This window comes from Cylas formicarius, unplaced genomic scaffold (assembly GCF_029955315.1).
Source record: "Cylas formicarius isolate icCylForm1 unplaced genomic scaffold, icCylForm1.1 PGA_scaffold_10__41_contigs__length_53128322, whole genome shotgun sequence".
NCBI lineage: Eukaryota > Metazoa > Arthropoda > Insecta > Coleoptera > Brentidae > Cylas > Cylas formicarius.
The window spans coordinates 28,099,755-28,125,643 of NW_026844214.1; the positions used below are offsets into that span (position 1 = coordinate 28,099,755).

Consider the following 25,889-nt stretch of genomic DNA (forward strand, 5'->3'; position numbering starts at 1 on the left):
ACTAAATAATTCCGCCTTAAAATTGACAAAGTCGAATTTACACAAAAAAAATAAGGTGACCACCAAACAAAAGCAGTATTAAAGCAATTACATTAAATACATAAACCCATTCATCTTTAATTTTATCTTTTTTATGGTTATATAGGCTATAGAAAATACGATTATTTTGTTTGCATAACTTATACCATTTGTTGAAAAAAGTCAAAAAAAACTTGTGTGTGTGCAAGAGTAAAAGTAGATACACATCCCTTATTATATCCAATTTCTCATAAGTGTCATTTTTTGCTATAACATGAAACATAGTAGAAGGAAGAGGAAGCAGACATTAAAATAAAAATTAAATATCAGGACTATTTGACAACTAAAATATATTTAGAACACGGGAAACTTTTGTTCCACGGCTTACACATAAAAAAATAGAGATATACCCTATGCTTGGTATTCAAAATACCTATTGTGGATATATGCGACATACACGGTCAGAATTGATTTAGAAATATTGAATAATTTATCTCAATAACTTTAATATCGTCATTTTCTTTATAGAATAAGGCATGTTTAAGACATTTAATAAATAATTTTGACAATTATTAATAAAGGTTGATGAAAAAATTACAATTACAGCTAGAAATAATTTTAAGCCTTTAGTTCATTGAATTGTAATAGTAAGTAAGTTTAATTTAATAATGCTATTTGTCAAATTTGGATAAGGTGCAACCAAATCTACAAATACTTTTAAAGTTTAATTTGTTTATTATTTTTTAGATATGTATAAATCTTGTAAATCCTGCCAGGTAAATAAAGTTCTTAAAACAAAAGTTATTTAAATATGCTTAATTTCTATGAATGGAACGAATAGCAACAACATTGTGACAATTGCTGAAAAATATCCAATTTAAAAATTATAGGAATGATAGAGTTAGGCAATTAACAGAATCTTCTTTTTTAAATGCCATGCAGATTCCTGCTTAGGCGTCCTCCATTTTCCCTATCATATGAGTCTGTTTACTGCAGCTTCCTGGAGCGTCAAAAAACGCTTATACCCGTCCACTGGCGAATATTACTGAGCCAAGAAACTTTTTCCTTCTGATGCCTTCAATGTTTCGCTGTAGTATTAGGCGTTGAAAGTCATATCGCTCTCCCCCTATAATGTGCCCCAAGTTTGAGATCTTTTGTTTTTTAATATGTTCCAAGAGTTCTCGGTCGTTCAATCCTGAGCACATCCTCATTCCTGACCCGTTCCGTCCACGATATCTTTAGCATCCGTCTCAGAGTCCCCATTTCGAACGCTTCAATGGGGTTGATAGAAATGGCTTTCAACGTCCACGCTTCCGCTCCGTACAGGAGAACCAACCAGACATAACAAATTAACAGAATAACCTTGTCAAATATATATTTTATTACTAAACACAAAAACGTCATTTGTAACACAAAATTCAAAGTATTCCAGAAACGGTAAGACAAGAATATAGAAATGCTCTGTGTATTTTAGAACTTTTAGAGAATCCAAACAGCTATTGTGTTTAATTTTTCCTTTTTTTCTAAGTACGATTTGTAACGGCGGCGAGATAAAAAATGTTTTGCATAATTAACGCTTAAACGTCACGAAGTTCCGAACGGTATTTATAAATTTAATTACAATAATTTAGCACCATTACAAACGGTTACCTAAGTGTCGAATTCCTCTCGTCCTATTTGCTGTTGATAAACTAAGTGTCATAAAATCAGCACCCACGTGCAGCTGTCTGGATCATTTGAAATCTTGTAGGTACATTACAAATTTTAAAAAATTATTAGTGTATTTTCGTAAAATAACATAATTTTTAAGAAATGATACTAGGACTTCTTTGATTTATAATGAATAAGGTTAACATAACTCACTAGAGCATCATAAGTAATAGGTAAACGAATATGGTAAAATACTATTTTACTATTTTATAAATTTCAATGAATATAGGTGGTTAGAATCTGTTCTTCTTAGTGTTTTGGGTTGATGGAGCTTATGAAACTCGTACTTCAGATTTTGACCGTAAACGCTCTAGTTTTCTTCCCTTTGCCAAATTCAATGATAACGTTTAATCGTTTATTGTAAAGTATGTCAAGTATATATTTTCAGTATTCTATTTTCGAGACTACCATAATTTAATTATAATTAACAGTATTCGAAAATGTTAGTGAAAAAACGTGTTAACATTCCGCGTTTATTATTTTTATTAATAAAATAAATATCGCATTATCGCGTATTTAATATAAGTAGTGTTTACTTTTTACTGTGGAAATTTCCACATTCGGGCGTTTTGATTAGCCTAACTTTGGTTGTCCTTGAGATTTTCATTAGTTTCATTTAAGGGTTATTCTGGTCAGGATTTTATGGTCCTACTTTTTAAGAAATTTCTGAAGCCTGCTGGATATTAGGCACAAGCACAATAAGAAATTTTGGGTTCAACTATAACTGTGTGGTTTAACAGAAAGAAGCAAGCTTAAAATTTCACCGCAAAACGTTAAAGTGAAAATGAATATGTGCTGTCGTTTGAGAGGTTTGATATTCTATTCATTTCAAGTGAGCAATTTATATTAATTGAACATGAAAATTTCGAATACAATATATTCTTATAATAAATAAGAAATAAGAGATAGTCCGAACCTTTGGTAAGCAATTTTCGTTTGCGTTATAAACAATAAACAACAACAATATAGGCAAGTAACTGCTACTAAAACATAGTTGAGTGTTGCAAATAAAGTAAATCGGTAGCTTAATCAAATATTCTTTGAGAGAATACGGAGTCATTCGAACCATTAAAAAGCGAAATACCATCCCTCATTTTTTTTGACTAATGTCTGTCGACTTACAATTTTTGTAGTCAACTTAATGGCTTGTTTTTATCCATTATCAAATTAATTAAAGAGAGAATACAATTTTATATCTTTTGCAATTGTTGTTTGATTGATTCTTGAATAATCTTAGGCTAACTAAAAACATAAGTTATTATAATTATTATTTTAGCAGAATTTAAAAACTTATTTAGAAACCAAAGGCTCGTCCAGAGTCTCCTCAAAATCGGTATTGATAATATGTGTGATTGTAAACTGTATACCCCAAAAAGTAGGTAATATTTTAGTAGTATTTATGAGAGAATCAATGGAATGGCAGAGAACAATGCTTGAATGTATGTCTTTATTTACAATAACCACTGTATGTGACATGACGGCTAGGTATTAATAAAGTAGCAAAAATATCGCGAATAAACTGAAAAGACAAAATAAATTGTTGATAGTCATCCATAAATACTATAGAACTTTTTATTTTCATATACTTATTTAATTCCTGTATGTATGTATTTTTTTATTTGTTGCATAATCCTTTAAACAGTACAGTTAGAACTAGTGTTTCTCTAACTGGTGATAATTATTACTATCATGAGCAGAAAGTACCATAGTATTGGTATTAATCACACTGTAACCAGAAATTATAACAAGCACTTTAGATATATACGTTATTTATACATATAGAAACAGATTGCAGTAACCCAACCTTTATCGCAACCTTTGTAACAAGATTGCATAGGAACTTTCATAATAACCCAAAATTAATGCACCAGTACCTAGCACTTTAAGACTTAGATCCATAATAGCTTTTGCAATTCAAAATTTCTTATTAGTAGCAGCCAGATCTTGGTTCGAAAAGTTTGAAAGGGAATAGAAACAGGTTTAGAAATGTCCTTGTTGATTGGTGTATTTATATTCTAGATAGGGGTGATACATAACAAAATATTTATGCGACTTTATATCTTGAACATGTAGTCGCTACAGCAAATATTGAGATAGGTATGGGTTTTAAAAATATTTTGATTAATAAATTTTTGATGGTTGATTTATAAGAAAATAAATTTATTTCTGCTATTAAACTGCTCTTGAAAGTAACATAATTTGCTTAGACCAAAGTGCCTATACAGAAACCGAGTAGAAACATTCTTGAAAATAAATTAGAGTTTGTAGCATTCAATTCTGACAAGCCATGAACTGCTCCTTGCTAATGTGTCTAATGATATTCCCGAGACCTGATTTAAGTGTCGCTGTTAACAGTCTAATTATATTTATGAATAACAATAATGAATAACGTAAATCCATGAACATTAAATTAAACTACATAAGGGGGAATATAAAAAGTTCTCGTAAGTAAAGTGACAGAAAAAGTACTACGGGATATTTATTTAAATTATTTGAAAATTGTACTATTTGTGAAAATTCAATAGCTTGCTTGAAGCTGTTAAAGAGGCAATTTGGTCACAATATTTAGCAACAAGTATTAATCCATATAGTCGAGCCAATTATGATTTTTGAAAATAACTGTGGTTGTATCACTACTGCTCAAAATTCTACAAGTAGTAACAGATTTATTCATAGCAAGGATCATTTTTCTTAAGAAGAAGTTAAGAAAAAAACACTTGAATAAAGTTATATTTCGGCAGGTAAGCAATCCATTACCCAATACTTGGAATTTAGAACTAACGGTTTATGCTAGGGTTTATGGTACTAATTCATTGATCTGATTAGGTTTGCCTGGGTTTTCCTAATCCAACCAACAAATATTCGACCAAATTTGTTATTGTCTGGTTTGTATTGGATTATAAAATCGACTATCAATAATTAATCCCATTTGCTTACGATTTCTGTACAAATAGTATGTTCAGTGTGCAATTAATTTTTCAGGAAGCGTGCTTCAATATTTACAAAAATTAATTCAAAGGATCTTTGATTTAGATCACTGCTGCATCGGTGGGTTTATATTCATATAAAAATCCCGATGCACTTCGTGGCAATATGAATTAAATTAAAAGCGCTTTAAAGGATGATTATTATACAGTCGATAGTCAGTTGGGTTGATACTTTCCGAGCAACAACATTAATGGCCCAAACAATAAGGTTCAAAGGACCTTCTCAGGGAACGAACTTAAAGACCGTCCAAGTTATTACTACCCTGCACTTTTGACAGTTCGACTAACCGACACAAACCTCACGGATGTTCCGGGTTGTCCACAAAGCTACGAGATCAATCGCCACCGCCAGGACCAAAATATCGCGTATTTCTTCTCTTTCCTGTTTCACTTGTCAAACCGATACGACACCGTTCGACCTGCAACTATCACGACCACGATCCCCGAATATTTTTAACCAAAACTACGAGCGATTTTCGACGTCGACGAAGTTTCGCGTTCCGCTCCAAACCGATTACAAACACGAACACGCAGTGTGTCTGACGATCGTCGACCATAAAACAAATACCGCACTGTGATTAGATACTGGTCGGCGTATATTATGATACTCCGCGGGTCGGTCGAATTGCACCGTTTCACCTGATGAATGGCGTGTTAAAAAACCAGCCGCGATACGACCGGAATTTCCAAGCGGCGCAGAGTGGTACCGTCGGCAACTGAAGTTCTGCGACGGTACTCTGCTGCTATTCAGCCCTGCCGCAGTACGATTAATTTGGGGCCTGCGTGATCTTTTCATCTGTCGTTCGTGCTGTACCGGTTTGATACAATAATGAAGGACGATCATCATCATTTCGGCTTTACGATGATCTTGATTTTGGACGAAAAGCGTTCTTTTTCGAATGGATGGGTCACTGGAAGGCGATTTGACTAGTGTGGACGTGTTGAACATTTGGCCTGATGCTATCAGTCATTTTTATTCGTTCCATTTTCAATAAAAGTAATATTAACAAATTTGTTTTGGAGTATGTTTGCTAGTTACTTATATTCGTTTGTTTTTGTAAATTCTAAACAGTAGATCAAGTGATGAATTGGAGAGACGAACAAACTATACCTTTCATAGAAATGTACTGTGGAGATCAAGTGATCCCGAGCATAAAAGTAGAGATACACGACATGATGAGCTGATTGCGATTGCGGTTGCAAAGCAATTTTGCTACAGAAAGAAAGGCGAAGCAGTCGAAAACAACTGGGACTGGTGCAGACAAAGCGAACGCTGGCAAATGGTTTGCATACTAAATTATAATGTTTTTGGTCTATAAAAACAACCAAAATAAAAGTATTTTTTTGGAACAGATATTGTACGGATAGGTTCAACAGAGTACCTGCTCCAAATACCTATTACTTTAGTACCTAATTATAATTACTTAAAATTAAATAAAAAAAGAAACGATTACTTATTATTTAAAAACCGTCTGATGAGGAACTCAGTACCATTACCATTATAATCAGAAAATGTATGATTTATAACAGAGTGTATATAGTTTTTAAAATGTTTTCTTAAAAGCTTTTCTTAATTCTGGCAAATTTTCTTTTATTATTATTTATTTCTTTTTTATTGCATTGTCCATGCGTAATGAACAAATTCATTAAAACAGCATTAAAATACTCGTTTCATTTCATTTTGAAACGATTTTATGACAAAATTTGCAACACAATCAATAATGAGTAAATCTTTAATGAACTGCCAAACAGAAAATGAATTATTTACCATAAAATGGATATTTCATGACCACCTAAAAGATGAATTATGCCAAAGTAATGCAGTTTTCAGAGAAACTTGCTTTTATTTCAGAAACCATACGATTCAGGTATAGAGACCTGATACATCATTCGATAGAGAATTTAATTTTTTCTTACAATATGTGATACTATACACTATGTTCCCTTTAAAAAAATGCACTTTTCACCATTTTTGTACCTGGTAAGCAAATCATTAGTTTTGACCAACCCTATATAATGTACAACTAATTTCGATAAAAAGAAATTGTGTTCGATACCTCACTAAGCTATGCCCAAAATTTGAAGTTTCTACTGGTGGAGTCCGATTTAAAATTCAATGTTGATGCTACTCTTTTGAAGAGGCACAGGCACAGCGTTAAAAATATTTTAGATCAATAGAATATCGCCGTGAAACACCCTATATATCTGATCCTGGATGTTCATTCGAAGATTTGACAAAATGAAAATTTCATGAAACAGATGAAGCTACCACTATTATTTTGGCAATAAGTGATCAAGGGATTGAAGTGATATTTTTTATCTCGACATGACGTTAATTACATTGTAGCTTGATCAGGATTGACAAAAATACATTCTTTTGAAACGCAATTTCATCCTTCGCTCCACTCAGATAAATATTACAAAATTGGTGTCACGAAAAGTGACATATTGCACACTGTATGGAAACAAGCATCAAGGGCGACCATAGATAAAGTATATGTAACCCGAAGGGTCACAGACCATGTTACCGAGTCTGAGATAACAGTCGCCCTGAAAGTATCGCTATTCATTTGCTATATTTTTGTGGAACGCTCACAAAAGGAACCCGATTTAATGTAACGAAAATCTACGGTCCATGCCAATTGAACGTGAACCTGATATTTCAACCTGTTTCGGACTGTAATACCCTCATACCTGTTCCAAGATATTTGTTACTAGTATTTTGTGTCGATTCTACACTTCCACTTCTGTATCCTTCATTTAATACAATCATTTTTATAAACAATATTAATATTTCTTGGAGATATATGTTGATAAACACGACCACACATACTGAGTCAGTGTGGACGCGTCGAATGAGATTTGTCGATCGACCTTGTGTTGAACTCATGTTCCAGTCGCTGCGTTATAAATAACCCGCAACAACGTTTTTCTACTTCAATTCAGATTAAAATATGAGAAGAGAGAAAATTTGTAAATTTCAGGGAATAAAGACATTGAAATAAAGATATTTAAAATACCTTTTTTAAAGTTGTTTCCCAGCTTCCAAAAAAAAAAAAAATACTGAACTAAATTTTTATTTCGAATTACAAAAATCTATGCTATGTAAAGTATGCTGTTTTAGATTTAGAACAACTACTTGGTCCAATCACAACAGGAAAAGATTTTTAAAAAATACCGGCACAAACAATTGCTTATTTTCATTGTTTTTTCAGCATTATCCAGTTTACGGCAATTTGGGATAATACTGGTTACTTCTTACAAGTTTCTCTAGATGTCTCTATACAATACTCCTTTATTTTTGTATTTCAAAGCGGCGTTTGAATTTCTGAAGGAGCGGGTGTTTTGATAATTCAATATCAAAAGTCGAGTTCGGATAGCTAATGTGAAATAAGAAAATTTGGGAAGTGTCTCGAAGCCTCCAAAAAATCAGTCGCTGTTGCTGCTGGCAGGTTTTTCTCGATGCATTAGCAACGTCGAACTGGTTCGATGGGGTTTAATCAGAACCGACGTGGTGAACCAACTACAATAAGTGCCCACTTCCAATAAACGACAGAGGAGATAGACTGATTGATTCAGTTTGGCCAAAGGAGGCAGATGTTCCTTCTGATCACAATATTTTAGTAGAACAGAGTTTCGCAAGACTCCGCACTACTTAAAAATAACGAAATAAAAGGAACACAAATGACGCTGTGTACTAATTAAAGGCGAGGAATAACACAAAATTATGTAGAATCCCTATGGGCAACTGTGAACAATACAATTGTCAAAATTCAAGAAACTTATTTAGGCCATAAAGGTAGACAACATAAGCTCTCGATGACAAAAAAAATTAACTCTTATGATTCAAAGGAGAACATATAAAATCAAATGCAACAAAGATAAAACCAAGTATAAATTAGGTTTATTCACAAATCACGTAAAATCAGAGAAGCCAAGGGGGAGGACTCCAGAAATCTGCAGTGAGATTCAAGCGCTACAGATGATGCACGAAGATCGTAATATTCATACAAAAGTTAACGAAATCTCTGGAGTATTTATCCATTTTGACTGATCAATAACAAAAATAGAATCTTAATTACACCGGAACAAATAACCACTGCTCTGCGATATAACGGCAACTTGGAAAATGTCAATATACTTTTTAAAGATTGGTTAATGTCTCTGTTCGCCCGTACATCTAAAACGAGAAATCCAAAAGTATGCAACGATTTCAGGCTCATCAGCCTCATATCTCATTTGCTTGAAACATTTCTAAAAATAATTCATTTTCTAATAACTAACCAAAAAAGTGAACAGTAGTATGGGAAACGAATAATTTGAACACTGAAAATTGGTTGAAAGCGTCCCGGTGAAGTCTTAAGAAGAAAATAATTTCGCTTTCACTTCCTCAATAGCTTGATCAAACAGTGGCTCAAGGTCTGTTCGGATTTGCTATAAATCACTGCACACACTAATGCGGCGGCGTGCGTAGCATAGTTACGCTATATTTTTCTGATATATCTTTCACGGCATATTTCACGAAACGATGTTTGTGTCAATTACAATATGTAATAGTTCATGTTTTATCAAATTATCCTCAAATTCAATATGTCCGGTAGATAATTTCTTATTTTCTCCAAGAAAAAGTTGGAACCTTGTCTATGCGTCGTGAATGATAATTTGCGTTTTCCTTAACTACTACTGAAGATAGCCGGAAGACAGTCAATCCTTTCAACAAAATGTGTCCTTCTTTTAAAGATCCATCGCATCCAATATGGACGATTATTTTTCTGAAGTCACGCTAATACCCTTTGAAAGGCACGAAATAGAAACAGTGCCGAGCACATTTTTTTTACAAAATAACTTTCATTAATCCAGGTCCCTTAAATTCGGTCCTACTTTACACTTCTCAACTATTTTCGTGGCCAGCCAAAAATTGTATCGCTTTCTAGTAAGGGCTTTACGTTTATGCCTTTCCACGCAAAATCCAAATTTTTTAAAGTGGACAATGAATTTTTTCTAGTTATCAACGGAATGGACAGTCATGCTGATCAAATTCCATTAAAATCTTTTCTAGAATGAATATTTCTTGTTTAAAAGAAACATGGACCCCATGTTGGATGCAAATTAAAAGAAAACGGTGGTACAACTAGTTGGGTCCAATGTGTGTGCCAATAATTCCAATAATTGAGTAATTGCAAATCACTGTTCAATCTCACATTTTTTACAATTTATTATAATTTAATTTAGTTTCACCTACTTCTTGAAAATTAAGTCTTTAGGGATGAGAAACATTCAAAGTTTAATCCAAAGCCTCAAAAATTCAATAGTCCCAAAAATATTTTTTTTACAATAATTATGTTGTTTACACATGTATGTTGATACATGTATGTATTTTGAACATTTTAGCATATTAAATATATAATAAAATATTTTAGTAAATTCTTCGGATGTAGAAAGGTAAAACTTTTTTGCAGATTTGGAATTTTATACAATTGCATTAAATCAATTACCCTGCAAGTTAGAGAAATAATTAATAATTTATTTTAGCGGTGTCTGATAGTTGGGTCACAGCAACACAGTGCTTTAACTACCAGACACGTGTCCCATAAATAAGGCGCTGTATAGAACACTTGCTAAACATATTAAAAATAATAAGGGCTAACTAACTTTACAAGGTTACGTAAAAATCTATATACAATATTTAGTATATTAGGTGATAGGTGGTATATTAAATATTGGTGAAATTTTGTCAGTCAACCTGGTAAGCTTCACCTGCTATTTTCTTTTTTACAATATGTGAGTTGTAATTAAAGAACTGAACATTGATGTCTAAAAATTAGTATTAATAGAGTATTATTGGTCAATTTTCTTTTGGTAAGACGTTATGCCATAGTTACTTAAGTTAACAATGGTGAAATATATTTAATGACAAATTATTATTACAAATGCTTATTAAAATCTACAAGTTAGTGCGTTTATTATTACCTATGTACATATTTCATTATTTGTGTTAAAACATGTTTTAATTTTGTTCGCGAATTATTATTATTTTTTAACTTAATTTTTGTATGTTGTTAATAAAATCTTATTTAAAAAACAACAGTGTTTTCATGTTAAATAGATACTTTTAGAAACCAGACAAACCGAAAGATTACATATTACATTTATACATATAAATCGTATAAATACTTGCATTGCAAATTCTTGTTCGAAGGCGACATTTTTGAAAATAGAAAAGGATACTGCAATGATTTATCTCCGCTGACAAAGGTTGAAAAGTTTATTCCCGCAACACAAAACTTTCTCACTCACTTAATAATTCAAGGATTTCTCCAACGCTCAATCTGAAATGGCGAGTCTGTGCCGGTCTACAACTTCCACTATCACCAACTGACGGTTGCAATTGATGGCAATTTAAAACTGAATCGGTAAAGGTTACTCTTTGCTCTTAGTTCACTCTAGAAACTAAGCAATTTTTCTTTCAACTTTCTGCAATAAAGCAAGCCAAGAATTTGTTAGTCGTAGATTGATACCAGTTCCGAGGATATTTTTTGTTTACACAACGTTTATCGAGGCCAGATTCAGAAAGGATACAACACTTCCAGAGAGGACTTCGCTCCTTAGGTGCTGTACCCATCACTCTTTGGTTTGAAACTCACGACGGCAATTCTTGAACCTAGGGTCTGACAAAAGATATGTTGACGATTGTAGTGCTTTCAAGAAAAAAAAGTGTAGTCGCAACAGTGCGGGGAAGTCGGCACTTTGGCGAGAATGCCCTGAGGGGAGACGGCCACGGGCTCCCGACGATTGAGCTGTTCGAATAGTTCCCAATTTTTAATGCCGATTGTACTCAGTAAATTTGTATTAGTGTAAATTCTAAGTGTGAAAATAAATGCTGTTGTCAAAACCGTATTCTCCCTTGTTTTGGCGAACCCAGATCGCTGATCCACTTCATGATTTCTTCAACATCTGAAATGGAATCGATTCACAGCTTTCATTCTCAGTCATCTTAATTTTTTGCGACAGACTTTTAAATTTGCCGTTGAGAGCGATATGTTGTAGTAAGTAGAAATAATGACTCGATCAGCATCTCTGTATATAGGAAACCTACACATACCGGTCGGTATTTAAATATCGAGTTTAATCATTCTGAAGCAACCAAACTTACATTAAATAAGCTTTTGTTAAGACAAAATTGATTTTAATTTAATTATCTTAACTAAAATATTTAATTCACTATTCCACAATTTTGTAAATTATATTCTTATAGCGCCAATAAAGTTTTACTGAATTTTTCTATAAACCGACATTAACAAACAAAAATTATCCAATTTATTTTCTGAATTAAACAATACTTAGCATCGCATATGTTTGGAATTAACTGGAATAAAGCGAATGTTAAATGAATGGTATGTTATACCATATTTCCTCAAATTAAATTTTGTTTGCGCCAAGTAAATCTGTAGTTCCCGGAAGCATAAAATTGTTGACGCCAATTTTTTTGGACATTCCGACGGGAATAGGAGCTAACACGCCGCATGGGCTATTTCTATTGCCGCCGTGTGGTGATTATATGTAAATGTAGACAATGGATAAATTATCATCTGAATGGGGTCTTGTGTTTCCACATTTGTAAAAATTTGTAGAAATTAAATTATTTAACTTGAAGTTTTATTTTACGGATAAATTCATTTATCATAAAAAAAACTATATTAAAAATAATTTTGGTTCCTAATATATTATCGTTTTCAAAGTACAAGGATTATGGACGTCCTTAATTCCTGTAAAAGTATTTATCTTTTTTTGTATATGACTTAAGTTCGTAACTCAAAATTCGGAAGCGCATCCGTCAGAAATACTGCTGCTATTGTTGGGTATGTGTATTATGTTTTTGTTTTGTTAATTATCTTATAGGAAACAAACATTACAATATTACGAAATGATGGTGTATTACAAATGTTATACCTTAAGTATCGTTCCCACAGTACAAGGCAAAAATCATACATTTTTATGGACGATATAACTCTTTTCTTGTGCCGCCAATAATGGCGATCGATCGTTTCCTATAAGAAAAAAAAGACAATTCACATAGTCAATCTTATTGTGGCCAATAAATCTGATTAGATAAACAAACTGCTAACTTTTACGACCACCGTGTCGTATATTTTACTACACCTTGACCACGGGCGTGACAGTCCCGTCATTAACCGCATTTGGTCGTCCGATGGACTAATAGAATTGCGTTTGCGAGACGCCATTTTTTACTTGAAACGTCGACGGTAATTTTGTTTAATACCGGCGACATTAATTCCGCATTGACAATAAATATTACCGAATACATTTGTATTTTTTTATTACCGAACACTACAACAAAAAAGTTAAAAACAACAAGTCATATAAAAAGAGAAGAATGAGTTATATGTCCGTAAGATTTTCACAAATTCATTTAAACAAACAAACAAAGAAAACAGCGTCCTATAAGACACTAACACAAATATATTTTAATTTTCCTATATTTTGCTTATGGGAGAAGGAAATGACTTTCTATTAACAGCGACCAAAAATTCTGACACATTGATAGATGAAAATGTCTTGAGGTGTTTTTTAAATTCGTGAAGGTTTTAACTTCTCTCGAAGAGGACTTGATTCCTGGTTGCGGATGCGTTGAATGGTTTTGCTTGTCCGTCTAGAGACAACAGTCGACAATTCATTTCGTGAAAATTTTTAGGATATTTTTACTCATTTAGTCGAGATACTACCGATATGATTATAAAAACCACGGCTATACTACCTGGGCGCAGTCATGTAAATGAAAATAATTTTACTACAAATCAGAAAATAAAGAATATGATTCTATTACCCAAGATCTGATATACCAGACCCATTTAAAGAATTCTTTGTGACGAAAGGCAAGTCGGATTGGGAACAGGGATTCGTTTTAACAACCTAAACAAAATACAGGGTGAGGCAGAATAAGGAGTGATTTAAAAAAAGGCTGTAAAAACAAGAAAAGCATTAATTATTTTTTTTTAATAAACGCGAAGATGATGTCCATTCAGGCGTACACATTCTTCCAACCGTGTTTTTGCAGCATGCAGCATTGCTAGTGGTGTGTTTTCCACATTTCGATGAATCCGTTCTTTCAAGGAATTGTTTTTGGTGGGTTATCTTGACTACTTGAGGTCCGGTGAATGGGAAGGTCAGGGTTGTCCCATGTCAGATGATTTGATGATATATATATATATATATATATATATATATATATATATATATATATATATATATATATATATATATATATATATATATATATATATATATGATGACACTATACTCCGGAATATCATCCGTTCGCTCGTTGAACTCCGACTGGAATCCTGCATCCGACTGGAATCCTGCAAATCCTGCATCCGACTGGAATCCTGCAGACGTTTCGCCAAAATCTCACTTGGCATCTTCAATGCTCGCGCTCCGAAAACACTTCGAACATATATATATACATATATATATATATATATATATATATATATATATATATATATATATATATATATATATATATATATATATATATATATATATATATATATATATATATATTTATTTCAACATGTTTGGCAGGGTGTTGTAAGCTCTCAGGGCATAGTTCTGAAAGCATTATTGTCCAATTGTTTTAAATTTTTTGGTAAATTTGCTATGCCTTGATTTTATCATTTTCAGATTATTGTCGTGATATAATTTCTTATATCTTCTTTCGATATCTCTGTACCTACAATACGATTCAGCGGAAAGTTTTTTATGTAAGGATGCATACAAATGTAATAAGAATAGGGAAATAAACTAACCTATAACTTAATGTCTAAATTTGATTTTTACGTTTGCCCTCCTTGCCTATGCCGATCTAAACAATTCATTCTTGCAAATCACCAAAACACTAGAAGATTATCTGACATCATTGTTAAGTCATAGTTGAAATTGTTATTGAAACCATTCGATTATCAGTGAACTAGATCTAAAATGGAATGGCAATATGATAGACAAACGAGGCAAATTTTACATTAAAAAACAACTGCTATTAAGGGGGATTGTTGTCTTTCTCTTGCTCATTTATTTGATAGGGTGAATGTGGGTGTTCTCGTTGTTATAATTCCTTTATTTGATGTGCACAAAATATTATCTTTAATCCTTTTAAAAAAATTAAATCTAACTTATTTAAAAACTTTGGAAAAAAAACCTGTTTGTCCGAGAATAGAAGTATATATTTTTTCAAAAGAATTATTTCCAAAAAGGCAATGAGAAAGGACTTTAGGGAAACGAACTGTCCTAGAAATGTGGTAAGTAAATCACCCAATTGTTGTATTAAATTTTAAAACTCGGTTTCTACAAAAATTTCTAATGTACAGTACATAGTTACACTGAGTTAAAGTTGAGAAAAGTTGACATTTCTTTTGTTTAATGCTTTCTGCTGTATCTCTGCAAGCAATGTGTTAGAGGTATTCTGGTATTTACTTAAATAAATGACCATTTCTCCAAAAAGGCTTAACACAATTGAAGAAACTTGTCGTTAAAAAAAGCGTTTGTGCCTGCTTACCTTGCCACCAAGTGGAGTTTTCTGACATACTCGGGCAACAATTCTGAATAAACAATAAATGCAAAGACATGAGCCCAACAACCCAGTGAAAACCGCATCTCAACATCTTTATCCTGGCCTAAACTATGGATAAAATAATTTTATGCTTTTCGTTATTGTCAGGTAGAAAAATTGCGAAGTAGTATAAAAGAATCTTTTATTACATTTATCGGTCATTAGTTTTAACGAGTAAGACAAGGGGAAGAACGTCCACTACTATACGTCTCACTATATATAACCCACAGTATATTATGCAACAAGTGCGGTAAACTGCATTTGACTCACGAGTTTATTTGACACGAGCGGAGCGAGTGTGTAATAAACGAGTGACTTTACTTTTTCTACGATCGTTAGTTTTTTGGTACATTTGTCTTGTTTGTTTTGTCTTGTTTGTATTGTCTGATGAAATGATAATGATACTTATATCAACTAGATTTTCATTAATCACATTTGAAGTCACACAAATACAAATAAAAATTAAAAAATCTTCAAAACCTTCGAAATAAATTAGAGAATCAGTATCAAAAAATACTGATAAGATTCAGGTCGACGACGTTCTGAGAGTTATCGCTGCATAAAAGATTATCCTTCGAACCTTTTTTACTTGTGCGTGGATCTCTACTGCTACTGCTACGAAAACCAGTCTAACAGGCGATTTAATGTGTCAATATGATTTGTTGAAAAAAAAAATATATGTATATATATATATATATATATATATATATATATATATATATATATATATATATATATATATATATATATATATATATATATATATATATATATATATATATAAACAGAAAAACTCCAAACCATTTTCAAGGAACACAAAATTCAAATAGGACACAAAAGTTATAAAACATATCTCTTCACTAAACCCAAAGCAAAAATTCCAGTTGAAAAAAGAAGGAATATAGCATATGAAATTCCATGCTCTAATTGCGACAGTGCGTATATAGGACAAACAAGCCAATATTTAAAAAATAGAATCAACGGACATAAGTTTGACAAACAAAATAAAACAGCTCTTCATACCCATTGCGAGAACACCAAACACACATTTCGTTTTCAAAAAGTTAAAGTCCTACTAACAGAACCTAACACCAAAGAAAGAGAACTTTATGAAAGTATAGAAATTTAAAAAACCAAAAATCAATTAATTACAAAACCGATTATAAAGATCTTAGCAAAACATATCATTCAATGTTAAACTAACAAAATTAAATTATCCAATATATTTGCTAATAAAAAACATCCGTACTTGCTTTGCATGCCATTCCAATCCGTATAAAATATTCGCAGACATATTATGTTTATTTTTAATATATTAACACAACGTCAAATGGCTAATTGTGATTTGTGTTAAAATGATTTCGAAAGGCACGACGCTCGTGTAAATAAGAATAAAACTCCTTAACAGCGTAAACGCACTCCTAAGGGATCGAACGCTCCATTATTAAATGCTAACATCAAGAAAATCTGACTGATAGCGTACTTCCGAATGAAACGGCGAGAACAGCGGACTTCTTAAAGTTGCCCGTTATGCTGCCTCAAATTGTATGTATATAGTTTTTGTTAGCCTGTCAATATACGTAGGCTCTATCTTAAGGATGATGTAGAAACCAACTTATACATCTGATATCCCATTTGTAAGATGTATTTGCCAACGGCTCATTAATTTACCACTTTATCGCACAATTTTATCTGTTATGTCTATCCCGGCATTAGTCTTCACAATTAGATATATAGATTTTTCACTCAAGGCACCAATTCAATTGATATCATCTCTTGTGCATTTTTCAACAAATCATATTGACACATTAAATCGCTTGCGTTTTCACTGTTAGATTGGTTTTCGTAGCAGTAGCAGTAGAGATCGACGCACAAATAAAAAAGATTCGAAGGATAATCTTTTGTGCAGCGATAACTCTCAGAACGTTATCGACCTGAATTTAATCTTATCAGTATTTTTTGATACTGATTCTCTAATTTCTTTCGAAGGTTTTGAAGATTTTTTAATTTTTATTTGTATTTGTGTGACTTCAAATGTGATCAATGAAAATCTAGTTGATTTAAGTATTATTATCATTTCATCAGACAATACAAACAAGACACCCCCCAAAGCCACAAGTGGTGAGCAAAGTTTTTTATATTGACTACACGCAACAACCTTAATCTCTCACAAATCGGGTTTAACTTGCATACAGACTCGACCTGCTTAATCTTCAAATTATAAACGACAACCCGAATTATTGGGCGCGAGTCGTGCGAAATAAAACATTTTTTTTATAGCGTCATCGGGCGAAACAGCGCACTTGCATACGAAGGTTGACAAATATTCGTGAATAATTAGTTGACTTTTCATTTTACGATTTGTCGAGTACAGTTACATGCACGGAGCGAAACGAATTGAAGTGTCAATCTTTTCGAGAGGGACTAAACGTTTCAAACGATAAAGGATTCTGGCTCGACGTCTATTTTTTTTGGTCGATTTACATATCCGCGTACAGGGTGGACCAAATTAAATTTAAGAAATGAGACTTTTTTATTTTTAAAATTAAACAAAACCTAAATTTTCTTACGAAAATTACCATTTGAGCGTTACGTCTTGCATTAAGGGCAAATTGGCCTTTGTATCGAATTTGCCAAACTTGTTTCTTACAGAATGGTTTGCCATAGCACATTTGGAAATAACTGAATTCCAAATCATGGATCCATGAGATGGCCTGCAAAATATAACTCGAATCTATTGAATTTTTTTCTTTGTTGTATAAGAAAGACATAACCACGAAGAGTAACCAGGAGCTGCAGTGCGCAGAGCTTTTCAAACTTAACACCTTTTTCAACTTATTAATTAATATAAAGTGTCAAGACGTTAGTTTTGGTTAGTTTTAAAGTTATGAAATTGATGATCTCTATAGATTTTCCTTTGTATAGGAAATAGTATTTTTCTACTCCCGTCTGTAAAATTCCTAATTACACACCGATCTAGCGTGCGGGAAGCGTCGCTTTACCATGTCAGTTTCGTTTCCCACAGATCCGAGCCACTTCGGACATTTCCGGGATTTTACCACCGGGGTTTGGCAGCGATCGAATGTTTTCGGAGATACTTCGGACGCCTTGAATTTTGACGTTTGTCAATTCTGACATCCATGTCAGTGAATGTATTCGTGTTGTTCTGCGAAATGTACCAAAAAACTAACGGTCGTAGAAAAAGTAAAGTCACTCGTTTATTAAACACTCGCTCCGCTCGTGTCAAATAAACTCGTGAGTCAAATGCCGTTTACCGCACTTGTTGCATAATATAATGTGTCCTTAATATTTTCACTTATATATATGTTAACTGCTGCAAAAGTCAGAAAAAGATGAACTCCAACTAAATATCGATTTTGTGTGACAAGGGTTATATATAGTGAGACGTATAGCAGTGGAGGTTCTTCCCTTTGTCTTATTCGTTAAAACTAATGACCGATAAATGTAATAAGAGATTCTTTTATATTACTTCGCAATTTTTCTACCTGACAATAACGAAAAGCATAAAATTATTTTATCCATAGTTTAGGCCAGGATAAAGATGTTGAGATGCGGTATTCACTGGGTTGTTGGGCTCATGTCTTTGCATTTATTGTTTATTCAGAATTGTTGCCCGAGTATGTCAGAAAACTCCACTTGGTGGCAAGGTAAGCAGGCACAAACGCTTTTTTTTAACGACAAGTTTCTTTAATTGTGTTAAGCTTTTTTGGAGATACGGACATTTATTTAAGTAAATACTCGAATACCTCCACCACATTGCTTGCAGAGATACAGCAAAAAGCATTAAACAAAAGAGATTTCAAATTTTCTCAACTTTAACTCAGTGTAACTATGTCCTACATTAGAAATTTTTGTAGAAACCGAGTTTTAAAATTTAATACAACAATTGGGCGATTTACTTACCACATTTCTAGGACAGTTCGACAGTTCGTTTCCCTAAAATCCTTTCTCGTTGCCTTTTTGGAAATAATTCTTTGAAAAAATATATACTTCTATTCTCGGAAAAACAGGTTTTTTTCCAAAGTTTTTAAATAAGTTAGATTTAATTTTTTTAAAAGGATTAAAGATAATATTTTATGCACATCAAATAAAGCAATTATAACAACGAGAACACCCACATTCACCCTATCAAATAAATGAGCAAGAGAAAGACAACAATCCCCCTTAATGGCAGTTGTTTTTTAATGTAAAATTTGCCTCGTTTGTCTATCATATTGCCATTCCATTTTAGATCTAGTTCTTTGTTTTGGTGATTTGCGAGAATGAATTGTTTAGATCGGCATAGGCAAGGAGGGCAAACGCAAAAATCAGATTTAGACATTAAGTTATAGGTTAGTTTATTTCCCTATTCTTATTACGTTTGTATGAATCCTTACATAAAAAACTTTCCGCTGAATCGTATTGAAGCTACAGAGATATCGAAAGAAGATATAAAAAATTATATCACGACAATAATCTTAAAATGACAAAATCAAGGCATAGCAAATTTACCAAAAAAATTTAAAACAATTGGACAATAATGCTCTCAGAACTATGCCCTGAGAGCTTACAACACCCTGCCAAACATGTTGAAATAAAAAATTTAAAAAACAAATTTTAAATCAAAAATAAAAAGATGGATTCAAACTATTTAAAACATTTAACAAAAATGTATTAGACAACTAGTGAGCATAATATTATCGACTAGAACTTCTGCTTTTGGAATCATTTTTTTATTTATTTAAAACAATTTTAAAATTATTTTCTGTAAATTCTTAACTTAGTATTTGTAGAGTAGTCAATCAACATCTATTTATTATTTATTTAAATGTTTTAACCTCGTTCGCATCACAATAGTCCATCCTGACACCAAATCCGATTTACGGCGATTTCATCTTCGAATGTGAGTAAAATTATAAAAGAAGAATATTTTTAACAGGTAAGAAATTAACTGCAAGTTGCCTATTACACAAATAAGTAAAAATAAGTGCTCCTATTTAGTAACTTTTAGTTTGTATTTTGGCTGCGCTGTTAAATTTTGCTAGAGAAATGTCGACTCATCAAAAGGTCAGCCTGACCGAGTTAGAGTTGTCAATGTCATATTTCTGAATTCAAGGCAATCAAAAATGTAAATTTCACCGTTATACGATTGCTTGCAAATTCCGGTTAAAACGGTATACGTATATTTGCTATTCGTCGGGGACGTCTACACTCTCGGTGCAATTTAGGTTATGGACACGATGCTGGAAGCGGTAAAAATTCCCGAATTTAAACGATTAAAAGAAAACGATCCAGCCGAAAGCCGATCGGAAGAGCTAATCGCGGAGCACATGGAACGAAATTTCGAAAAACTGGACCCACACAAAGACTGCGTGCGACTTTTTCAGCTCTGGAAACCTTATTATGAAACTCACAAATCCCCCATCAAGAAAGGCAATCCGGTTGATGTAAAGCGAAGTCGCTTTCACAGCGTATACTCGGTTTCAGGTGTAAGCGATGCCCGCCTGAGAAAATCTGCCATAAATTATGTAAATTTCGTTGTTAGACATGTAGTCACCCATCCGTTCCGCGTGTTCCAGCGACAATGTCAGGCAAGAATTTACATTCGCGTTTTAAACAACCTAGCCCTATGAACAGGTTTCTAGTTGCACAATCATTCGGTGCGGTACAACGTATTTCCGTGTGTCACCAGACTAATCCGGATTGTTTTCCGTTTGTATCAAACGCAGGGAGTGAGCAGCTTCTGGAAAGGATGCAGCGCTGTGCTTTTGGCCAGAGCTTTGCAGCTTTACGTCGAAGACTTGCTTTTTACAAGAACCAATTGGCCAAAGTGAGTTCTAAATATCTATAATAAATTTTGGGGAATTAAAATTCCTTCGACAGAGCTTTACAGTTTCCGAGATAGTAATTTTTCAAATCATCTGGATTCCTCCTGTGTCGGTAGTTGACAAACCGAACTTGCTCATCCTGTTAACTTCTTTAAAGCTTAACTGAAACTGGTTTGCTGCTGCTCATATATACTATCTGAGGGAAGCGGAGCTAAACGAGGGAGATGAACATGGGCGATTCTCATATTGGTGAAAGAAATCATCATCAGAATGCACAATGCACAAAGCCATAATCTGGGAGAATGTGATGTAATAACGATAACGAGATAGAAAAGTTTTTAAACCATTTCGTGGTAATTTTTGATACACTCTCACATTTCATTTTCGTTACATGTGCATTGCGGCTGGTTTATTTGCTGCAAAATTTCCGTTTTTAGTGAAAGAACGTTTTATAGATGTCTTGATGGTGGCTCGATAAACTTAGTAATACATAAAGTCCATATTTGGTATTATAAAAGCTGCGGACCGAAAGTTTGCAATGAAAATTCAGCAATAATTACGGTTTCAAATATATAGGGAATTCCATTTAAAAGCATATACATTTTTATTGTCTGATCTTTATTAAATATTTTTGCAATGCAAAATTATTAATGCATTTTTTTCCAAATAAAAATAAATATAGGAGATCTAGTATTATACCGCACTTACTAAAAAATGTGTCTTATTCCGTTAGATTGTAGCCAAGCGTTTGATGCTATTGATACTAAGAGTCTTTGTAAAAAGTTCTTTCTTTCTTTATTAAAAATCAAAAAATCTGAGATTGTGGATGAATACTAATCTCCAATTGAGAGAATATGTCAACTGAATCTGCCAATATAATATTCAACCTTAAACTATCATTATGTGAGTCTCTAAGTAAGTGTCATTTTTGGAAGAGTATTTGAAATTTGGAGAACTTGATTTGTTAATTTTCAGTGTTTATCTGCATCAATTTTTCTTATTTAATACTGCACGTAACTGAAGCCGGTAAATTTAAAAGCAGTTAAAATTATACTGCAGATATCCGTTCATTTCGTCGATACACCGATTGTCTTACCGCTCTATTTTTTTTACTTGAGCAGCCTTATACGCAATTAGAAAAGCTGGGACCTCACGCTAATCTATTTTTTAAAAATATAATTAAAAACACAAACTTACGAGCAAGATATTCTCAAGTACGACACGAAATTGTTACGGTAACGAGCCTTTAGTGATTTTCTAGTCTCAAACGAACAACCCAACAAGTAGATACAGCTTTATACACAAAAAGAAACCTCTGAAGTTTAAATCTTTAAGATATCTTCACCTCCTCAAACTTACTTACAAAAAGTTGAAATCAATCAGCCTTCTTATTGGCATAACAAGCTTGTTACATGTTCGGAGCTAAATAGCACTAGTAGAAGTAAAAGTTAAACATTTTGGTAGGTTTGTTTTTAATACCCAGTGTTTAATAACAATGAAACCCACAAATTTTCCTTTTTGATAATACCGTATATTCTTGCTTTCGAAGCAACAAAGAGCAATTTCATTACATTATAATCCTTTAATTTTTAAGAGAAATCAGCTTGCACAGTTCACTGAAAGAATTCTACAGTCACGTCATCTTAAAGTGGTGAGTGTCTTCTACATCGAACCTTCTTTATATTAGTTAGTGTCTCTTTCAGTGTCAGTTTGGGGCTGCTGGCGCCGTTCTATCCGGCCATTTTGATCCAAACGGTCCAAACTCACACCGGCAACGAACGGTTATCGATATCGTATATATTAATGGAACCGCTGGGAAGGTTAGTAATGCGAAAAGTTCCGACAAAAGTGAGATTGTTGCCAGTGTGGGTCTTAATTGTACCTACAGTCGCGTTCGGCTTGGCTAAAAGTTGGTTTACGCCTATGATGCAAAAAGCCGTTACTGTACTTATGCAGCTGAAGTGTTCACCGGCACAGAATTTCTATTACACGAAAGAATTGCGAGAGGAAGCCGTTCTAGAAGTGATGGAGGACATAGAGCTGCTCGCTCCGTTGATCACTGACTTCGTAGCTGACGTCGTATTTTATCCGTACGAAACTATACTCCACCGGTTATGTGTTCAGGTGAACTCTTCTTTAGTTAACTGACTGAATCGGTGTCCCATTTTTTGGGAAGAGAATCTTGGTTATTTTTAAATATAAAGCAACCAAAATAAGGCTACGTTTTCGTGAAAATAAAAACGTCTTAAATAAGATTTTCAGAGCTCCTTTTGTTTTTGAGATACGCGGCATTTTAAAAGAAAGCAAAATATTTATTTTCTGTAGAATGCAGTCGCGTAGGTTATTTTGTATTTGCTAAGTTGTTGTTTGATTATTATCAGTCATGCCCTACTACTGAACTATTACAATTTTCGAAAATTGCAATTTAATTGGTGGTATCTGGAAAAAACTGCATGGCAATTTTGATAAACGGCCAAGAACGAACAATGTCTATGGTCTGTAAATAGATTTAACAAATATAGGGTGGTCCGAATTAACAACGCATTCAGCAGATGAAAATAAGAGAAAAAAAACATTGAAACATTGCTACAAATTATTAGTATTTTTTTAAAATCTCTTGTAGATTTTGCTTTCAAACTTGGTAGGTTATATGGCCATTTAAAATAGTATATTATGTAACAAGTGCGGTAAACGGCATTTGACTCACAAGTTTATTTGACACTAGCGGAGCGCAGCGGAGTGCAACGGAACGAGTCTTTAATAAACGAGTGACTTAAAAAGTTTACCGAACGTGTTGCATACTATACTTTTTCTACGACCGCTAGTTTTTGGGTACACTTTTGCAAAACAACACGAATGCATTCACTGCTATGACCGTCAGAATTGACAAACGTCAAAATTCAAGGCGTGGAAAATATCTCCGAAAACATCCGATTGCTCTCAAACCTGTGCAATAAAATCCCGAAAATGTCCGAAGTGGCTCGGATCCGTGGGACAAGAAACTCACGTGGTAAAGTGATGCTTTCAGCGCGCTAGATCAGTGCGTAATTTAGGTATTTTACAGACGGGAGTAGGAAAATTAATTTAATCAATTTAAGTAATAATGAAATTGGTACGAAAACGGTTCGTTTTAACGAAAAAACTGAAGAGAATATTTATTTTAGAATTGATTCGGCTATTTAAATTTAGTAATAAAATTGGCATAAACCTTTGACATATTACTTTTTTTATTATTGAAATTAATTAAAACTTTTTCAGGAGTCACTGGTTTTGCGAAAACAAGTTTATCTAAGCTATAAATTTATTTTAAGTGGCGATAATAGTTATCAAATTTGAAAGCAAAATCTAGAAGTTATTTTTTTGAAATTATGAAAAAACTATTTTTGCCCCCAATTCAGACCACCCTGTATATAACTTTCTTAAATACTAATAACTGTAAATACGTCATAAAAACGTATGCCACGGAGTTAGTTCTATGGGAAAAAATTCTAAATAAAAGAATATTTGTATGCCCTGTCAACAACAATTGCAATTTGAAGTGGTCCTAAAAATTAAATCTTTCAAAACTACCCGGTATCTCATGAACTAAGAGCAGTATGTAAGTTTCACAGCCCTGTAGCTCAATGAATAACGGAAGATACCCTTAATTAACCAAAATTAATTGACAATTTGCAGTGTACGGCAACCCTCATCGATAATATCGACGATGGTCAGTTTGTGGTCAGCACTTTCACGGACTACGAAGGGTTTATGGACGGTTGCGCGAAATGTGTCGCCGAGGAGGGCGCCGGCGGCCTATACAAGGGCATCGGGCTACTCGTTTTACGATACGTCGTTCATTTTTTTATAATATGGACTACTCACCATCGCCTAAGGGCGAGCAAACCTCGTGCGAAACTTATCGATTGCTTAGGCAATTGGAAATGTTTTCTGTCATGAACGTCTGATTTTTATGCGACGTGGTGTTTCACTTGTATAGTTTATTATTATTGCTTGATTATTATATACGCGTTATAAAACGATAAATAAACTTGAAAAAAAAAAAGAGAACTGAATCCGACATAAATGAACTCAAACCGCTAGTTCCTTACAGTCACTGGGTGTAAATTTTTGTAGATGGCTCACGCTCACGCTGAAACACGTCCTCCTTTAAGGGGTGAGATTTACCCCTACAATTTAGATAGGCAAGGCGGAGTTATATTTAAGTTAGTTTAGACAGGTAAGTAGCTAACTACTTAGAAAATTGGGTCAAAAAATCGAAAAAACTTTATTAAGATGTAGGTAGTTTTTTTTTTCTGTTTTTTATATTTGGCAGTTTATCTTTTGTTTTTTTTAACAATTGTATTTCATTATTTCAGTATTTTTAAGTTCGATGCAGGGAGTAGTAAATGTGAATCGATTTTGTCAGTAGTTCAGCAAATTTTTTATTATTTTAAAAATGCTTTATTTCACGCAATATAGAATTGCACGGAAGAACATGGTGAGCGCTTTGAGTATTTGATTGAAATGTGCATCATTTGTCGTAGTGAACTTATCTGGATCAAGTACTTGAATAAGCCAATTAAGGGTCGGTCAGTCCACTTAATTTAAAATTATTTTACCATGAAAGTAATATGACAATTTTTAAATGTTTTGGAAATTGTTTCTTGTTTGCTGTATTTTATCCTTTCAAGTAATATCTCAAGAAATAAACGAAAAAGTTTTAAAATTTTAACT

General features: G+C 33.1%; 2 protein-coding genes across 8 annotated transcripts in view; one reads left to right on the forward strand and one right to left on the reverse strand.

Moving 5' to 3' along the window:
• LOC132697543 (high affinity cAMP-specific and IBMX-insensitive 3',5'-cyclic phosphodiesterase 8) overlaps positions 1 to 25,889 on the reverse strand; it is a 230,865-nt gene that overhangs the window by 127,278 nt on the left and 77,698 nt on the right. Inside the window, exon 1 of one of the 5 annotated variants that reach the window (XM_060663144.1) lies at positions 5,014 to 5,392. The exons of 3 other annotated variants lie outside the window; for them this stretch is intronic. The gene's annotated coding sequence lies outside the window, so the exon portion shown is untranslated. Of the gene's footprint in view, positions 1 to 5,013; positions 5,393 to 25,889 lie in introns of those variants that run through there. One more of the 5 variants, XM_060663149.1, reaches the window with a different exon arrangement.
• On the forward strand, positions 20,455 to 25,222 carry LOC132704895 (solute carrier family 25 member 46-B-like). Of its 3 annotated transcripts, XM_060675228.1 has the most exons (8): positions 20,455 to 20,519; positions 20,574 to 20,834; positions 20,891 to 20,936; positions 20,991 to 21,175; positions 22,768 to 22,824; positions 22,877 to 22,993; positions 23,130 to 23,297; positions 24,849 to 25,222. In XM_060675228.1, exons 2-8 carry the CDS (start codon positions 20,577 to 20,579, stop codon positions 25,110 to 25,112), a joined length of 1,095 nt encoding a protein of 364 aa, XP_060531211.1. In that variant the 5' UTR covers positions 20,455 to 20,519; positions 20,574 to 20,576; the 3' UTR covers positions 25,113 to 25,222. The 3 variants fall into 3 exon arrangements, with proteins under 3 accessions (XP_060531211.1, XP_060531203.1, XP_060531196.1); XM_060675220.1 differs by having other exon boundaries at positions 20,574 to 20,778; positions 20,833 to 20,936; positions 22,877 to 23,297; XM_060675213.1 differs by having other exon boundaries at positions 20,574 to 20,936; positions 22,877 to 23,297.

Bases quoted from the DNA above. Each gene is read 5' to 3' on its own strand.
- LOC132704895 (XM_060675213.1), top strand. From the start codon at position 20,577: ATGGACACGATGCTGGAAGCGGTAAAAATTCCCGAATTTAAACGATTA. The intron at 21,176-22,767 runs GTGAGTTCTAAA...TTAATTTTTAAG, and splicing joins ACAAGAACCAATTGGCCAAA to AGAAATCAGCTTGCACAGTT. The intron at 22,825-22,876 runs GTGAGTGTCTTC...TGTCTCTTTCAG, and splicing joins AGTCACGTCATCTTAAAGTG to TGTCAGTTTGGGGCTGCTGG.